Genomic DNA, 14,518 nt, shown 5'->3' with positions numbered 1-14,518 from the left:
ATCAACCTCCTATCAACTTAGCGTTGAATAACCTGTGTGAGAACTTCTTAGAGGAGAGAAGTCACAGATGTATTTCTGAGGTTCTCTGCCCTCTACATGATGAGAAACTCAGGCTGTTCTGTCTGGATGATGAACATTTGGCATGCCTAGAGTGCCAAGTTTCTGAAAAACATGCAGGACATAAGTTCAGACCCATTTACGAATCTGCAAAACAACTCAAAGAGGACCTCCAGGAATCACTGGAGGCCTTAGAGGAGAAACTAGAGGACCTTAAAGAGATTAAAGCAGGATATCACCAAACAGCAGAATACATTAAGGTGCAGGCCCAACACACTGAGATACAGATTAAGAAACATTTCAAGAATATTCAGGATTACCTACATCAAGAAGAGAAGGCCAGAATCACTGAGGTGAGGGAGGAAGAGAAACAGAAAAGTCAGATGTTGATGGAAAAGATTGAGAGTCTGTGCAGAGAAATGGTGACTCTTTCCAACACCATCAGAGATGTCGAGGCAGATGACATCTCATTCCTGCATAACTATAAAACCACAGTGGAAAAGGTCCAGCGCACACTGCCAGATCCACAGCCAGTTTCAAAAGTAGTGATGGACATGGCCAAACACCTGGGCAACCTGACCTTCAGAACCTGGGTCAAGATGAAGGAGATCGTCTCCTACACTCCTGTGATCCTGGATCCCAACATCCAGTATACTGGATTCATCCTGTCTGATGATCTGACCAGTGTGTTGTACGATGTTGATGTACGTGAAGAGCTGTATACCAACCCGGACTCCCTGCACGTGGTCCAGGGTTCTGATGGATTTAACTCAGGGACTCATAGCTGGGACATTGAAGTTGGATACAATAACTCCTGGGAACTGGGGGTGTTAGAAGAGTCTTTCCAGATAAACAATGCAGTTAATGGTTTGTTTTGGTGTTTAGGCTTTAGGAATGGCACATACACAGCAAATGTAGCAGGGTCGGCGACTGCTCTCTCGGTGGAGCAGAAACCCTGTAGGATCAGAGTCCAGCTGGACTGGAACAGAGGAGAGCTGTCCTTCTCCGATCCTGACACTAACACACACCTACACACCTTCACACACACTTTCACTGATAAACTATTTCCATTAATTTCTACTATGCACCATCTCCCTCTGAGGGTGTTGCCTGGGAATGTGATGTGTGCCACTATAGAACGTGACTGTAATGTAATGACATTTAGATAAGAAACAAGAAAAAGAAAGAGAATTGTCCTCCCAGTCTTTTTATGGGTGTTGGAAATGTCTCTTAAGTGTAAATCCAGCAGGCTGTTTTTTTCATGTCAGTATTGGATATCACTGTTTTATATTGTATACTGTTGATAGTTTATTTTTAACTTTTTCCCATGCACAGTTTTTGCACGTAGGCAGTGTGGCTAGGCTGTAATAATGTCAGGGGTGGTATCATGGACCACAGCAACAGCTACCCTTTGCTGCTAGACTTAGTTTCACTGTATTTACTTATGACTTATGTTGTATTTTTGTCTTGTAATAAACATTCAGATAAAAGGTGATTTGTGGTGTGTGTGTGTTTTATTGGCATACTGTGTTCATGATAATGTCAGTCAGCAATTCACCATATTTTTTACTTTTTAAATAAAAAATCAGTTGGAGAAGCAGAGCTTCACTCCTAACAAACCAAAAAGGTTTCTACAGAAAGTGTCTAATTTCATCTGCCTGGTTTAAGCCCCTCTGCATCATGGTTTGAAGAGTATGAATGTAGTAACTTTCTCTTCTTAATAAAAGGTTATAAACACCTTTAGATAAGCCAGTTCTGAAAGGAATGAAAATACACCGCACACTGTGTATCTGCTCGGTATATTTTTTTTTAATAATGCAACGTTTCGGTCCCTCTGGACCTTCTTCAGGCAGTTCTAAAATACACTTTCTGGTGAGGATTTGTCTGAACTGTTGTCATGTTGTATTACAGTATAATTACTCACATTGGGTGAACTATATTGAATTTACATAGCGTGATGTTAACAAAGTGGGCAGGCTATTCAAATTGATATCAGATGAATTGAATTCCATTCTAATGAAATGGGCCATAGCTTAGTGCTGAAACAGTCCAGAAACTGGATGGTAGATGATTGATGACTGTTGATGGGCTTGGATGGGGGTTTGTCTAGGTGTGAAATGTCTAGGTTAAGTGGGGGCAGGGGCTATTAACCAACAGTTCTCCAATACAGTTTCTGTCTATTGTTGGTGTGTCCCACCCTCCACTCTGATTGGCTCATCAGACCTCCTCTGTGAGTATTTAGCAGGGCTCTGTTTTATTTGGTGTCACTTCACTTTAATGTGTGTTGTTGTTAAGAGCTGAAATTCTCTCTTCTGGACTTGGTGAAGTTATCAGGTATGTTTATGATTTCATAATTCTTGTCTTCATTGACTTGCAGTGATTTTTTTGAAGGGCTCAAATTCTGGTTTCCATCTACTAGTACTGCTACTACTACAATTACTACTAAGGGTACAGTCACAGCTAACTTTGATTATACCTAATGTGTCCAAGACTGACACTGTTTGTCTTTTTGCAATCGTTTTAAATGCTAACATTGTTGTTTCCCCTACAGAACGCAACGCAACACTGGTGACTTACAGCCATGTCAACCGCAGGGGATATTCCAAAGGAGGAAGTAACTGACAACATGGATTCCTATTTGACTCGGCAGGAAGAGGAACTCACCTGTCCTGTGTGCCGTGACATCTTTAAACACCCTGTTATCCTGTCTTGTAGCCACAGCTTCTGCAAGTCCTGTATGCAGCAATGGTGGACAGGAAAACCATCACAGAACAAGGCATGTCCTGTTTGCAAAACAAACTCCTCTCTAGATCAACCTCCTATCAACTTAGCGTTGAATAACCTGTGTGAGAACTTCTTAGAGGAGAGAAGTCACAGATGTATTTCTGAGGTTCTCTGCCCTCTACATGATGAGAAACTCAGGCTGTTCTGTCTGGATGATGAACATTTGGCATGCCTAGAGTGCCAAGTTTCTGAAAAACATGCAGGACATAAGTTCAGACCCATTTACGAATCTGCAAAACAACTCAAAGAGGACCTCCAGGAATCACTGGAGGCCTTAGAGGAGAAACTAGAGGACCTTAAAGAGATTAAAGCAGGATATCACCAAACAGCAGAATACATTAAGGTGCAGGCCCAACACACTGAGATACAGATTAAGAAACATTTCAAGAATATTCAGGATTACCTACATCAAGAAGAGAAGGCCAGAATCACTGAGGTGAGGGAGGAAGAGAAACAGAAAAGTCAGATGTTGATGGAAAAGATTGAGAGTCTGTGCAGAGAAATGGTGACTCTTTCCAACACCATCAGAGATGTCGAGGCAGATGACATCTCATTCCTGCATAACTATAAAACCACAGTGGAAAAGGTCCAGCGCACACTGCCAGATCCACAGCCAGTTTCAAAAGTAGTGATGGACATGGCCAAACACCTGGGCAACCTGACCTTCAGAACCTGGGTCAAGATGAAGGAGATCGTCTCCTACACTCCTGTGATCCTGGATCCCAACATCCAGTATACTGGATTCATCCTGTCTGATGATCTGACCAGTGTGTTGTACGATGTTGATGTACGTGAAGAGCTGTATACCAACCCGGACTCCCTGCACGTGGTCCAGGGTTCTGATGGATTTAACTCAGGGACTCATAGCTGGGACATTGAAGTTGGATACAATAACTCCTGGGAACTGGGGGTGTTAGAAGAGTCTTTCCAGATAAACAATGCAGTTAATGGTTTGTTTTGGTGTTTAGGCTTTAGGAATGGCACATACACAGCAAATGTAGCAGGGTCGGCGACTGCTCTCTCGGTGGAGCAGAAACCCTGTAGGATCAGAGTCCAGCTGGACTGGAACAGAGGAGAGCTGTCCTTCTCCGATCCTGACACTAACACACACCTACACACCTTCACACACACTTTCACTGATAAACTATTTCCATTAATTTCTACTATGCACCATCTCCCTCTGAGGGTGTTGCCTGGGAATGTGATGTGTGCCACTATAGAACGTGACTGTAATGTAATGACATTTAGATAAGAAACAAGAAAAAGAAAGAGAATTGTCCTCCCAGTCTTTTTATGGGTGTTGGAAATGTCTCTTAAGTGTAAATCCAGCAGGCTGTTTTTTTCATGTCAGTATTGGATATCACTGTTTTATATTGTATACTGTTGATAGTTTATTTTTAACTTTTTCCCATGCACAGTTTTTGCACGTAGGCAGTGTGGCTAGGCTGTAATAATGTCAGGGGTGGTATCATGGACCACAGCAACAGCTACCCTTTGCTGCTAGACTTAGTTTCACTGTATTTACTTATGACTTATGTTGTATTTTTGTCTTGTAATAAACATTCAGATAAAAGGTGATTTGTGGTGTGTGTGTGTTTTATTGGCATACTGTGTTCATGATAATGTCAGTCAGCAATTCACCATATTTTTTACTTTTTAAATAAAAAATCAGTTGGAGAAGCAGAGCTTCACTCCTAACAAACCAAAAAGGTTTCTACAGAAAGTGTCTAATTTCATCTGCCTGGTTTAAGCCCCCCTGCATCATGGTTTGAAGAGTATGAATGTAGTAACTTTCTCTTCTTAATAAAAGGTTATAAACACCTTTAGATAAGCCAGTTCTGAAAGGAATGAAAATACACCGCACACTGTGTATCTGCTCGGTATATTTTTTTTTAATAATGCAACGTTTCGGTCCCTCTGGACCTTCTTCAGGCAGTTCTAAAATACACTTTCTGGTGAGGATTTGTCTGAACTGTTGTCATGTTGTATTACAGTATAATTACTCACATTGGGTGAACTATATTGAATTTACATAGCGTGATGTTAACAAAGTGGGCAGGCTATTCAAATTGATATCAGATGAATTGAATTCCATTCTAATGAAATGGGCCATAGCTTAGTGCTGAAACAGTCCAGAAACTGGATGGTAGATGATTGATGACTGTTGATGGGCTTGGATGGGGGTTTGTCTAGGTGTGAAATGTCTAGGTTAAGTGGGGGCAGGGGCTATTAACCAACAGTTCTCCAATACAGTTTCTGTCTATTGTTGGTGTGTCCCACCCTCCACTCTGATTGGCTCATCAGACCTCCTCTGTGAGTATTTAGCAGGGCTCTGTTTTATTTGGTGTCACTTCACTTTAATGTGTGTTGTTGTTAAGAGCTGAAATTCTCTCTTCTGGACTTGGTGAAGTTATCAGGTATGTTTATGATTTCATAATTCTTGTCTTCATTGACTTGCAGTGATTTTTTTGAAGGGCTCAAATTCTGGTTTCCATCTACTAGTACTGCTACTACTACAATTACTACTAAGGGTACAGTCACAGCTAACTTTGATTATACCTAATGTGTCCAAGACTGACACTGTTTGTCTTTTTGCAATCGTTTTAAATGCTAACATTGTTGTTTCCCCTACAGAACGCAACGCAACACTGGTGACTTACAGCCATGTCAACCGCAGGGGATATTCCAAAGGAGGAAGTAACTGACAACATGGATTCCTATTTGACTCGGCAGGAAGAGGAACTCACCTGTCCTGTGTGCCGTGACATCTTTAAACACCCTGTTATCCTGTCTTGTAGCCACAGCTTCTGCAAGTCCTGTATGCAGCAATGGTGGACAGGAAAACCATCACAGAACAAGGCATGTCCTGTTTGCAAAACAAACTCCTCTCTAGATCAACCTCCTATCAACTTAGCGTTGAATAACCTGTGTGAGAACTTCTTAGAGGAGAGAAGTCACAGATGTATTTCTGAGGTTCTCTGCCCTCTACATGATGAGAAACTCAGGCTGTTCTGTCTGGATGATGAACATTTGGCATGCCTAGAGTGCCAAGTTTCTGAAAAACATGCAGGACATAAGTTCAGACCCATTTACGAATCTGCAAAACAACTCAAAGAGGACCTCCAGGAATCACTGGAGGCCTTAGAGGAGAAACTAGAGGACCTTAAAGAGATTAAAGCAGGATATCACCAAACAGCAGAATACATTAAGGTGCAGGCCCAACACACTGAGATACAGATTAAGAAACATTTCAAGAATATTCAGGATTACCTACATCAAGAAGAGAAGGCCAGAATCACTGAGGTGAGGGAGGAAGAGAAACAGAAAAGTCAGATGTTGATGGAAAAGATTGAGAGTCTGTGCAGAGAAATGGTGACTCTTTCCAACACCATCAGAGATGTCGAGGCAGATGACATCTCATTCCTGTATAACTATAAAACCACAGTGGAAAAGGTCCAGCGCACACTGCCAGATCCACAGCCAGTTTCAAAAGTAGTGATGGACATGGCCAAACACCTGGGCAACCTGACCTTCAGAACCTGGGTCAAGATGAAGGAGATCGTCTCCTACACTCCTGTGATCCTGGATCCCAACATCCAGTATACTGGATTCATCCTGTCTGATGATCTGACCAGTGTGTTGTACGATGTTGATGTACGTGAAGAGCTGTATACCAACCCGGACTCCCTGCACGTGGTCCAGGGTTCTGAGGGATTTAACTCAGGGACTCATAGCTGGGACATTGAAGTTGGATACAATAACTCCTGGGAACTGGGGGTGTTAGAAGAGTCTTTCCAGATAAACAATGCAGTTAATGGTTTGTTTTGGTGTTTAGGCTTTAGGAATGGCACATACACAGCAAATGTAGCAGGGTCGGCGACTGCTCTCTCGGTGGAGCAGAAACCCTGTAGGATCAGAGTCCAGCTGGACTGGAACAGAGGAGAGCTGTCCTTCTCCGATCCTGACACTAACACACACCTACACACCTTCACACACACTTTCACTGATAAACTATTTCCATTAATTTCTACTATGCACCATCTCCCTCTGAGGGTGTTGCCTGGGAATGTGATGTGTGCCACTATAGAACGTGACTGTAATGTAATGACATTTAGATAAGAAACAAGAAAAAGAAAGAGAATTGTCCTCCCAGTCTTTTTATGGGTGTTGGAAATGTCTCTTAAGTGTAAATCCAGCAGGCTGTTTTTTTCATGTCAGTATTGGATATCACTGTTTTATATTGTATACTGTTGATAGTTTATTTTTAACTTTTTCCCATGCACAGTTTTTGCACGTAGGCAGTGTGGCTAGGCTGTAATAATGTCAGGGGTGGTATCATGGACCACAGCAACAGCTACCCTTTGCTGCTAGACTTAGTTTCACTGTATTTACTTATGACTTATGTTGTATTTTTGTCTTGTAATAAACATTCAGATAAAAGGTGATTTGTGGTGTGTGTGTGTTTTATTGGCATACTGTGTTCATGATAATGTCAGTCAGCAATTCACCATATTTTTTACTTTTTAAATAAAAAATCAGTTGGAGAAGCAGAGCTTCACTCCTAACAAACCAAAAAGGTTTCTACAGAAAGTGTCTAATTTCATCTGCCTGGTTTAAGCCCCTCTGCATCATGGTTTGAAGAGTATGAATGTAGTAACTTTCTCTTCTTAATAAAAGGTTATAAACACCTTTAGATAAGCCAGTTCTGAAAGGAATGAAAATACACCGCACACTGTGTATCTGCTCGGTATATATTTTTTTTAATAATGCAACGTTTCGGTCCCTCTGGACCTTCTTCAGGCAGTTCTAAAATACACTTTCTGGTGAGGATTTGTCTGAACTGTTGTCATGTTGTATTACAGTATAATTACTCACATTGGGTGAACTATATTGAATTTACATAGCGTGATGTTAACAAAGTGGGCAGGCTATTCAAATTGATATCAGATGAATTGAATTCCATTCTAATGAAATGGGCCATAGCTTAGTGCTGAAACAGTCCAGAAACTGGATGGTAGATGATTGATGACTGTTGATGGGCTTGGATGGGGGTTTGTCTAGGTGTGAAATGTCTAGGTTAAGTGGGGGCAGGGGCTATTAACCAACAGTTCTCCAATACAGTTTCTGTCTATTGTTGGTGTGTCCCACCCTCCACTCTGATTGGCTCATCAGACCTCCTCTGTGAGTATTTAGCAGGCCTCTGTTTTATTTGGTGTCACTTCACTTTAATGTGTGTTGTTGTTAAGAGCTGAAATTCTCTCTTCTGGACTTGGTGAAGTTATCAGGTATGTTTATGATTTCATAATTCTTGTCTTCATTGACTTGCAGTGATTTTTTTGAAGGGCTCAAATTCTGGTTTCCATCTACTAGTACTGCTACTACTACAATTACTACTAAGGGTACAGTCACAGCTAACTTTGATTATACCTAATGTGTCCAAGACTGACACTGTTTGTCTTTTTGCAATCGTTTTAAATGCTAACATTGTTGTTTCCCCTACAGAACGCAACGCAACACTGGTGACTTACAGCCATGTCAACCGCAGGGGATATTCCAAAGGAGGAAGTAACTGACAACATGGATTCCTATTTGACTCGGCAGGAAGAGGAACTCACCTGTCCTGTGTGCCGTGACATCTTTAAACACCCTGTTATCCTGTCTTGTAGCCACAGCTTCTGCAAGTCCTGTATGCAGCAATGGTGGACAGGAAAACCATCACAGAACAAGGCATGTCCTGTTTGCAAAACAAACTCCTCTCTAGATCAACCTCCTATCAACTTAGCGTTGAATAACCTGTGTGAGAACTTCTTAGAGGAGAGAAGTCACAGATGTATTTCTGAGGTTCTCTGCCCTCTACATGATGAGAAACTCAGGCTGTGCTGTCTGGATGATGAACATTTGGCATGCCTAGAGTGCCAAGTTTCTGAAAAACATGCAGGACATAAGTTCAGACCCATTTACGAATCTGCAAAACAACTCAAAGAGGACCTCCAGGAATCACTGGAGGCCTTAGAGGAGAAACTAGAGGACCTTAAAGAGATTAAAGCAGGATATCACCAAACAGCAGAATACATTAAGGTGCAGGCCCAACACACTGAGATACAGATTAAGAAACATTTCAAGAATATTCAGGATTACCTACATCAAGAAGAGAAGGCCAGAATCACTGAGGTGAGGGAGGAAGAGAAACAGAAAAGTCAGATGTTGATGGAAAAGATTGAGAGTCTGTGCAGAGAAATGGTGACTCTTTCCAACACCATCAGAGATGTCGAGGCAGATGACATCTCATTCCTGCATAACTATAAAACCACAGTGGAAAAGGTCCAGCGCACACTGCCAGATCCACAGCCAGTTTCAAAAGTAGTGATGGACATGGCCAAACACCTGGGCAACCTGACCTTCAGAACCTGGGTCAAGATGAAGGAGATCGTCTCCTACACTCCTGTGATCCTGGATCCCAACATCCAGTATACTGGATTCATCCTGTCTGATGATCTGACCAGTGTGTTGTACGATTTTGATGTACGTGAAGAGCTGTATACCAACCCGGACTCCCTGCACGTGGTCCAGGGTTCTGATGGATTTAACTCAGGGACTCATAGCTGGGACATTGAAGTTGGATACAATAACTCCTGGGAACTGGGGGTGTTAGAAGAGTCTTTCCAGATAAACAATGCAGTTAATGGTTTGTTTTGGTGTTTAGGCTTTAGGAATGGCACATACACAGCAAATGTAGCAGGGTCGGCGACTGCTCTCTCGGTGGAGCAGAAACCCTGTAGGATCAGAGTCCAGCTGGACTGGAACAGAGGAGAGCTGTCCTTCTCCGATCCTGACACTAACACACACCTACACACCTTCACACACACTTTCACTGATAAACTATTTCCATTAATTTCTACTATGCACCATCTCCCTCTGAGGGTGTTGCCTGGGAATGTGATGTGTGCCACTATAGAACGTGACTGTAATGTAATGACATTTAGATAAGAAACAAGAAAAAGAAAGAGAATTGTCCTCCCAGTCTTTTTATGGGTGTTGGAAATGTCTCTTAAGTGTAAATCCAGCAGGCTGTTTTTTTCATGTCAGTATTGGATATCACTGTTTTATATTGTATACTGTTGATAGTTTATTTTTAACTTTTTCCCATGCACAGTTTTTGCACGTAGGCAGTGTGGCTAGGCTGTAATAATGTCAGGGGTGGTATCATGGACCACAGCAACAGCTACCCTTTGCTGCTAGACTTAGTTTCACTGTATTTACTTATGACTTATGTTGTATTTTTGTCTTGTAATAAACATTCAGATAAAAGGTGATTTGTGGTGTGTGTGTGTTTTATTGGCATACTGTGTTCATGATAATGTCAGTCAGCAATTCACCATATTTTTTACTTTTTAAATAAAAAATCAGTTGGAGAAGCAGAGCTTCACTCCTAACAAACCAAAAAGGTTTCTACAGAAAGTGTCTAATTTCATCTGCCTGGTTTAAGCCCCTCTGCATCATGGTTTGAAGAGTATGAATGTAGTAACTTTCTCTTCTTAATAAAAGGTTATAAACACCTTTAGATAAGCCAGTTCTGAAAGGAATGAAAATACACCGCACACTGTGTATCTGCTCGGTATATTTTTTTTTAATAATGCAACGTTTCGGTCCCTCTGGACCTTCTTCAGGCAGTTCTAAAATACACTTTCTGGTGAGGATTTGTCTGAACTGTTGTCATGTTGTATTACAGTATAATTACTCACATTGGGTGAACTATATTGAATTTACATAGCGTGATGTTAACAAAGTGGGCAGGCTATTCAAATTGATATCAGATGAATTGAATTCCATTCTAATGAAATGGGCCATAGCTTAGTGCTGAAACAGTCCAGAAACTGGATGGTAGATGATTGATGACTGTTGATGGGCTTGGATGGGGGTTTGTCTAGGTGTGAAATGTCTAGGTTAAGTGGGGGCAGGGGCTATTAACCAACAGTTCTCCAATACAGTTTCTGTCTATTGTTGGTGTGTCCCACCCTCCACTCTGATTGGCTCATCAGACCTCCTCTGTGAGTATTTAGCAGGGCTCTGTTTTATTTGGTGTCACTTCACTTTAATGTGTGTTGTTGTTAAGAGCTGAAATTCTCTCTTCTGGACTTGGTGAAGTTATCAGGTATGTTTATGATTTCATAATTCTTGTCTTCATTGACTTGCAGTGATTTTTTTGAAGGGCTCAAATTCTGGTTTCCATCTACTAGTACTGCTACTACTACAATTACTACTAAGGGTACAGTCACAGCTAACTTTGATTATACCTAATGTGTCCAAGACTGACACTGTTTGTCTTTTTGCAATCGTTTTAAATGCTAACATTGTTGTTTCCCCTACAGAACGCAACGCAACACTGGTGACTTACAGCCATGTCAACCGCAGGGGATATTCCAAAGGAGGAAGTAACTGACAACATGGATTCCTATTTGACTCGGCAGGAAGAGGAACTCACCTGTCCTGTGTGCCGTGACATCTTTGAACACCCTGTTATCCTGTCTTGTAGCCACAGCTTCTGCAAGTCCTGTATGCAGCAATGGTGGACAGGAAAACCATCACAGAACAAGGCATGTCCTGTTTGCAAAACAAACTCCTCTCTAGATCAACCTCCTATCAACTTAGCGTTGAATAACCTGTGTGAGAACTTCTTAGAGGAGAGAAGTCACAGATGTATTTCTGAGGTTCTCTGCCCTCTACATGATGAGAAACTCAGGCTGTTCTGTCTGGATGATGAACATTTGGCATGCCTAGAGTGCCAAGTTTCTGAAAAACATGCAGGACATAAGTTCAGACCCATTTACGAATCTGCAAAACAACTCAAAGAGGACCTCCAGGAATCACTGGAGGCCTTAGAGGAGAAACTAGAGGACCTTAAAGAGATTAAAGCAGGATATCACCAAACAGCAGAATACATTAAGGTGCAGGCCCAACACACTGAGATACAGATTAAGAAACATTTCAAGAATATTCAGGATTACCTACATCAAGAAGAGAAGGCCAGAATCACTGAGGTGAGGGAGGAAGAGAAACAGAAAAGTCGGATGTTGATGGAAAAGATTGAGAGTCTGTGCAGAGAAATGGTGACTCTTTCCAACACCATCAGAGATGTCGAGGCAGATGACATCTCATTCCTGCATAACTATAAAACCACAGTGGAAAAGGTCCAGTGCACACTGCCAGATCCACAGCCAGTTTCAAAAGTAGTGATGGACATGGCCAAACACCTGGGCAACCTGACCTTCAGAACCTGGGTCAAGATGAAGGAGATCGTCTCCTACACTCCTGTGATCCTGGATCCCAACATCCAGTATACTGGATTCATCCTGTCTGATGATCTGACCAGTGTGTTGTACGATGTTGATGTACGTGAAGAGCTGTATACCAACCCGGACTCCCTGCACGTGGTCCAGGGTTCTGAGGGATTTAACTCAGGGACTCATAGCTGGGACATTGAAGTTGGATACAATAACTCCTGGGAACTGGGGGTGTTAGAAGAGTCTTTCCAGATAAACAATGCAGTTAATGGTTTGTTTTGGTGTTTAGGCTTTAGGAATGGCACATACACAGCAAATGTAGCAGGGTCGGCGACTGCTCTCTCGGTGGAGCAGAAACCCTGTAGGATCAGAGTCCAGCTGGACTGGAACAGAGGAGAGCTGTCCTTCTCCGATCCTGACACTAACACACACCTACACACCTTCACACACACTTTCACTGATAAACTATTTCCATTAATTTCTACTATGCACCATCTCCCTCTGAGGGTGTTGCCTGGGAATGTGATGTGTGCCACTATAGAACGTGACTGTAATGTAATGACATTTAGATAAGAAACAAGAAAAAGAAAGAGAATTGTCCTCCCAGTCTTTTTATGGGTGTTGGAAATGTCTCTTAAGTGTAAATCCAACAGGCTGTTTTTTTCATGTCAGTATTGGATATCACTGTTTTATATTGTATACTGTTGATAGTTTATTTTTAACTTTTTCCCATGCACAGTTTTTGCACGTAGGCAGTGTGGCTAGGCTGTAATAATGTCAGGGGTGGTATCATGGACCACAGCAACAGCTACCCTTTGCTGCTAGACTTAGTTTCACTGTATTTACTTATGACTTATGTTGTATTTTTGTCTTGTAATAAACATTCAGATAAAAGGTGATTTGTGGTGTGTGTGTGTTTTATTGGCATACTGTGTTCATGATAATGTCAGTCAGCAATTCACCATATTTTTTACTTTTTAAATAAAAAATCAGTTGGAGAAGCAGAGCTTCACTCCTAACAAACCAAAAAGGTTTCTACAGAAAGTGTCTAATTTCATCTGCCTGGTTTAAGCCCCTCTGCATCATGGTTTGAAGAGTATGAATGTAGTAACTTTCTCTTCTTAATAAAAGGTTATAAACACCTTTAGATAAGCCAGTTCTGAAAGGAATGAAAATACACCGCACACTGTGTATCTGCTCGGTATATTTTTTTTTAATAATGCAACGTTTCGGTCCCTCTGGACCTTCTTCAGGCAGTTCTAAAATACACTTTCTGGTGAGGATTTGTCTGAACTGTTGTCATGTTGTATTACAGTATAATTACTCACATTGGGTGAACTATATTGAATTTACATAGCGTGATGTTAACAAAGTGGGCAGGCTATTCAAATTGATATCAGATGAATTGAATTCCATTCTAATGAAATGGGCCATAGCTTAGTGCTGAAACAGTCCAGAAACTGGATGGTAGATGATTGATGACTGTTGATGGGCTTGGATGGGGGTTTGTCTAGGTGTGAAATGTCTAGGTTAAGTGGGGGCAGGGGCTATTAACCAACAGTTCTCCAATACAGTTTCTGTCTATTGTTGGTGTGTCCCACCCTCCACTCTGATTGGCTCATCAGACCTCCTCTGTGAGTATTTAGCAGGCCTCTGTTTTATTTGGTGTCACTTCACTTTAATGTGTGTTGTTGTTAAGAGCTGAAATTCTCTCTTCTGGACTTGGTGAAGTTATCAGGTATGTTTATGATTTCATAATTCTTGTCTTCATTGACTTGCAGTGATTTTTTTGAAGGGCTCAAATTCTGGTTTCCATCTACTAGTACTGCTACTACTACAATTACTACTAAGGGTACAGTCACAGCTAACTTTGATTATACCTAATGTGTCCAAGACTGACACTGTTTGTCTTTTTGCAATCGTTTTAAATGCTAACATTGTTGTTTCCCCTACAGAACGCAACGCAACACTGGTGACTTACAGCCATGTCAACCGCAGGGGATATTCCAAAGGAGGAAGTAACTGACAACATGGATTCCTATTTGACTCGGCAGGAAGAGGAACTCACCTGTCCTGTGTGCCGTGACATCTTTAAACACCCTGTTATCCTGTCTTGTAGCCACAGCTTCTGCAAGTCCTGTATGCAGCAATGGTGGACAGGAAAACCATCACAGAACAAGGCATGTCCTGTTTGCAAAACAAACTCCTCTCTAGATCAACCTCCTATCAACTTAGCGTTGAATAACCTGTGTGAGAACTTCTTAGAGGAGAGAAGTCACAGATGTATTTCTGAGGTTCTCTGCCCTCTACATGATGAGAAACTCAGGCTGTTCTGTCTGGATGATGAACATTTGGCATGCCTAGAGTGCCAAGTTTCTGAAAAACATGCAGGACAT

General features: G+C 41.6%; 2 protein-coding genes across 2 annotated transcripts in view; both read left to right on the top strand.

Moving 5' to 3' along the window:
- The window catches only part of LOC306930086 (uncharacterized protein), a gene marked incomplete at both ends in the record, with an annotated part of 70,718 nt that extends 65,176 nt beyond the window's left edge, over window positions 1-5,542 (top strand). The window contains one exon of the mRNA XM_079510828.1: window positions 5,519-5,542. Within this exon, the coding sequence (XP_079366954.1) occupies window positions 5,519-5,542 (24 nt within the window). The remainder of the gene's footprint in view (window positions 1-5,518) is intronic.
- An 8-nt stretch (window positions 5,543-5,550) lies between these two features.
- Window positions 5,551-6,855, top strand: LOC306930085 (uncharacterized protein; the record flags this gene model as incomplete). The annotated part of the gene is made up of 3 exons (XM_079510827.1): window positions 5,551-5,646; window positions 6,358-6,429; window positions 6,757-6,855. Coding segments are annotated over 3 exons (267 nt in total), but the record flags the coding sequence as incomplete, so codon positions are not given.
- Window positions 6,856-14,518: the final 7,663 nt, after the last annotated feature.

Source organism: Electrona antarctica (assembly GCF_951216825.1).
Source record: "Electrona antarctica genome assembly, chromosome: 9".
In the NCBI taxonomy this organism is placed as follows: domain Eukaryota; kingdom Metazoa; phylum Chordata; class Actinopteri; order Myctophiformes; family Myctophidae; genus Electrona; species Electrona antarctica.
Note: the sequence above shows the minus strand (reverse complement) of the source record. Positions and strands in the feature narration are given on the sequence as shown.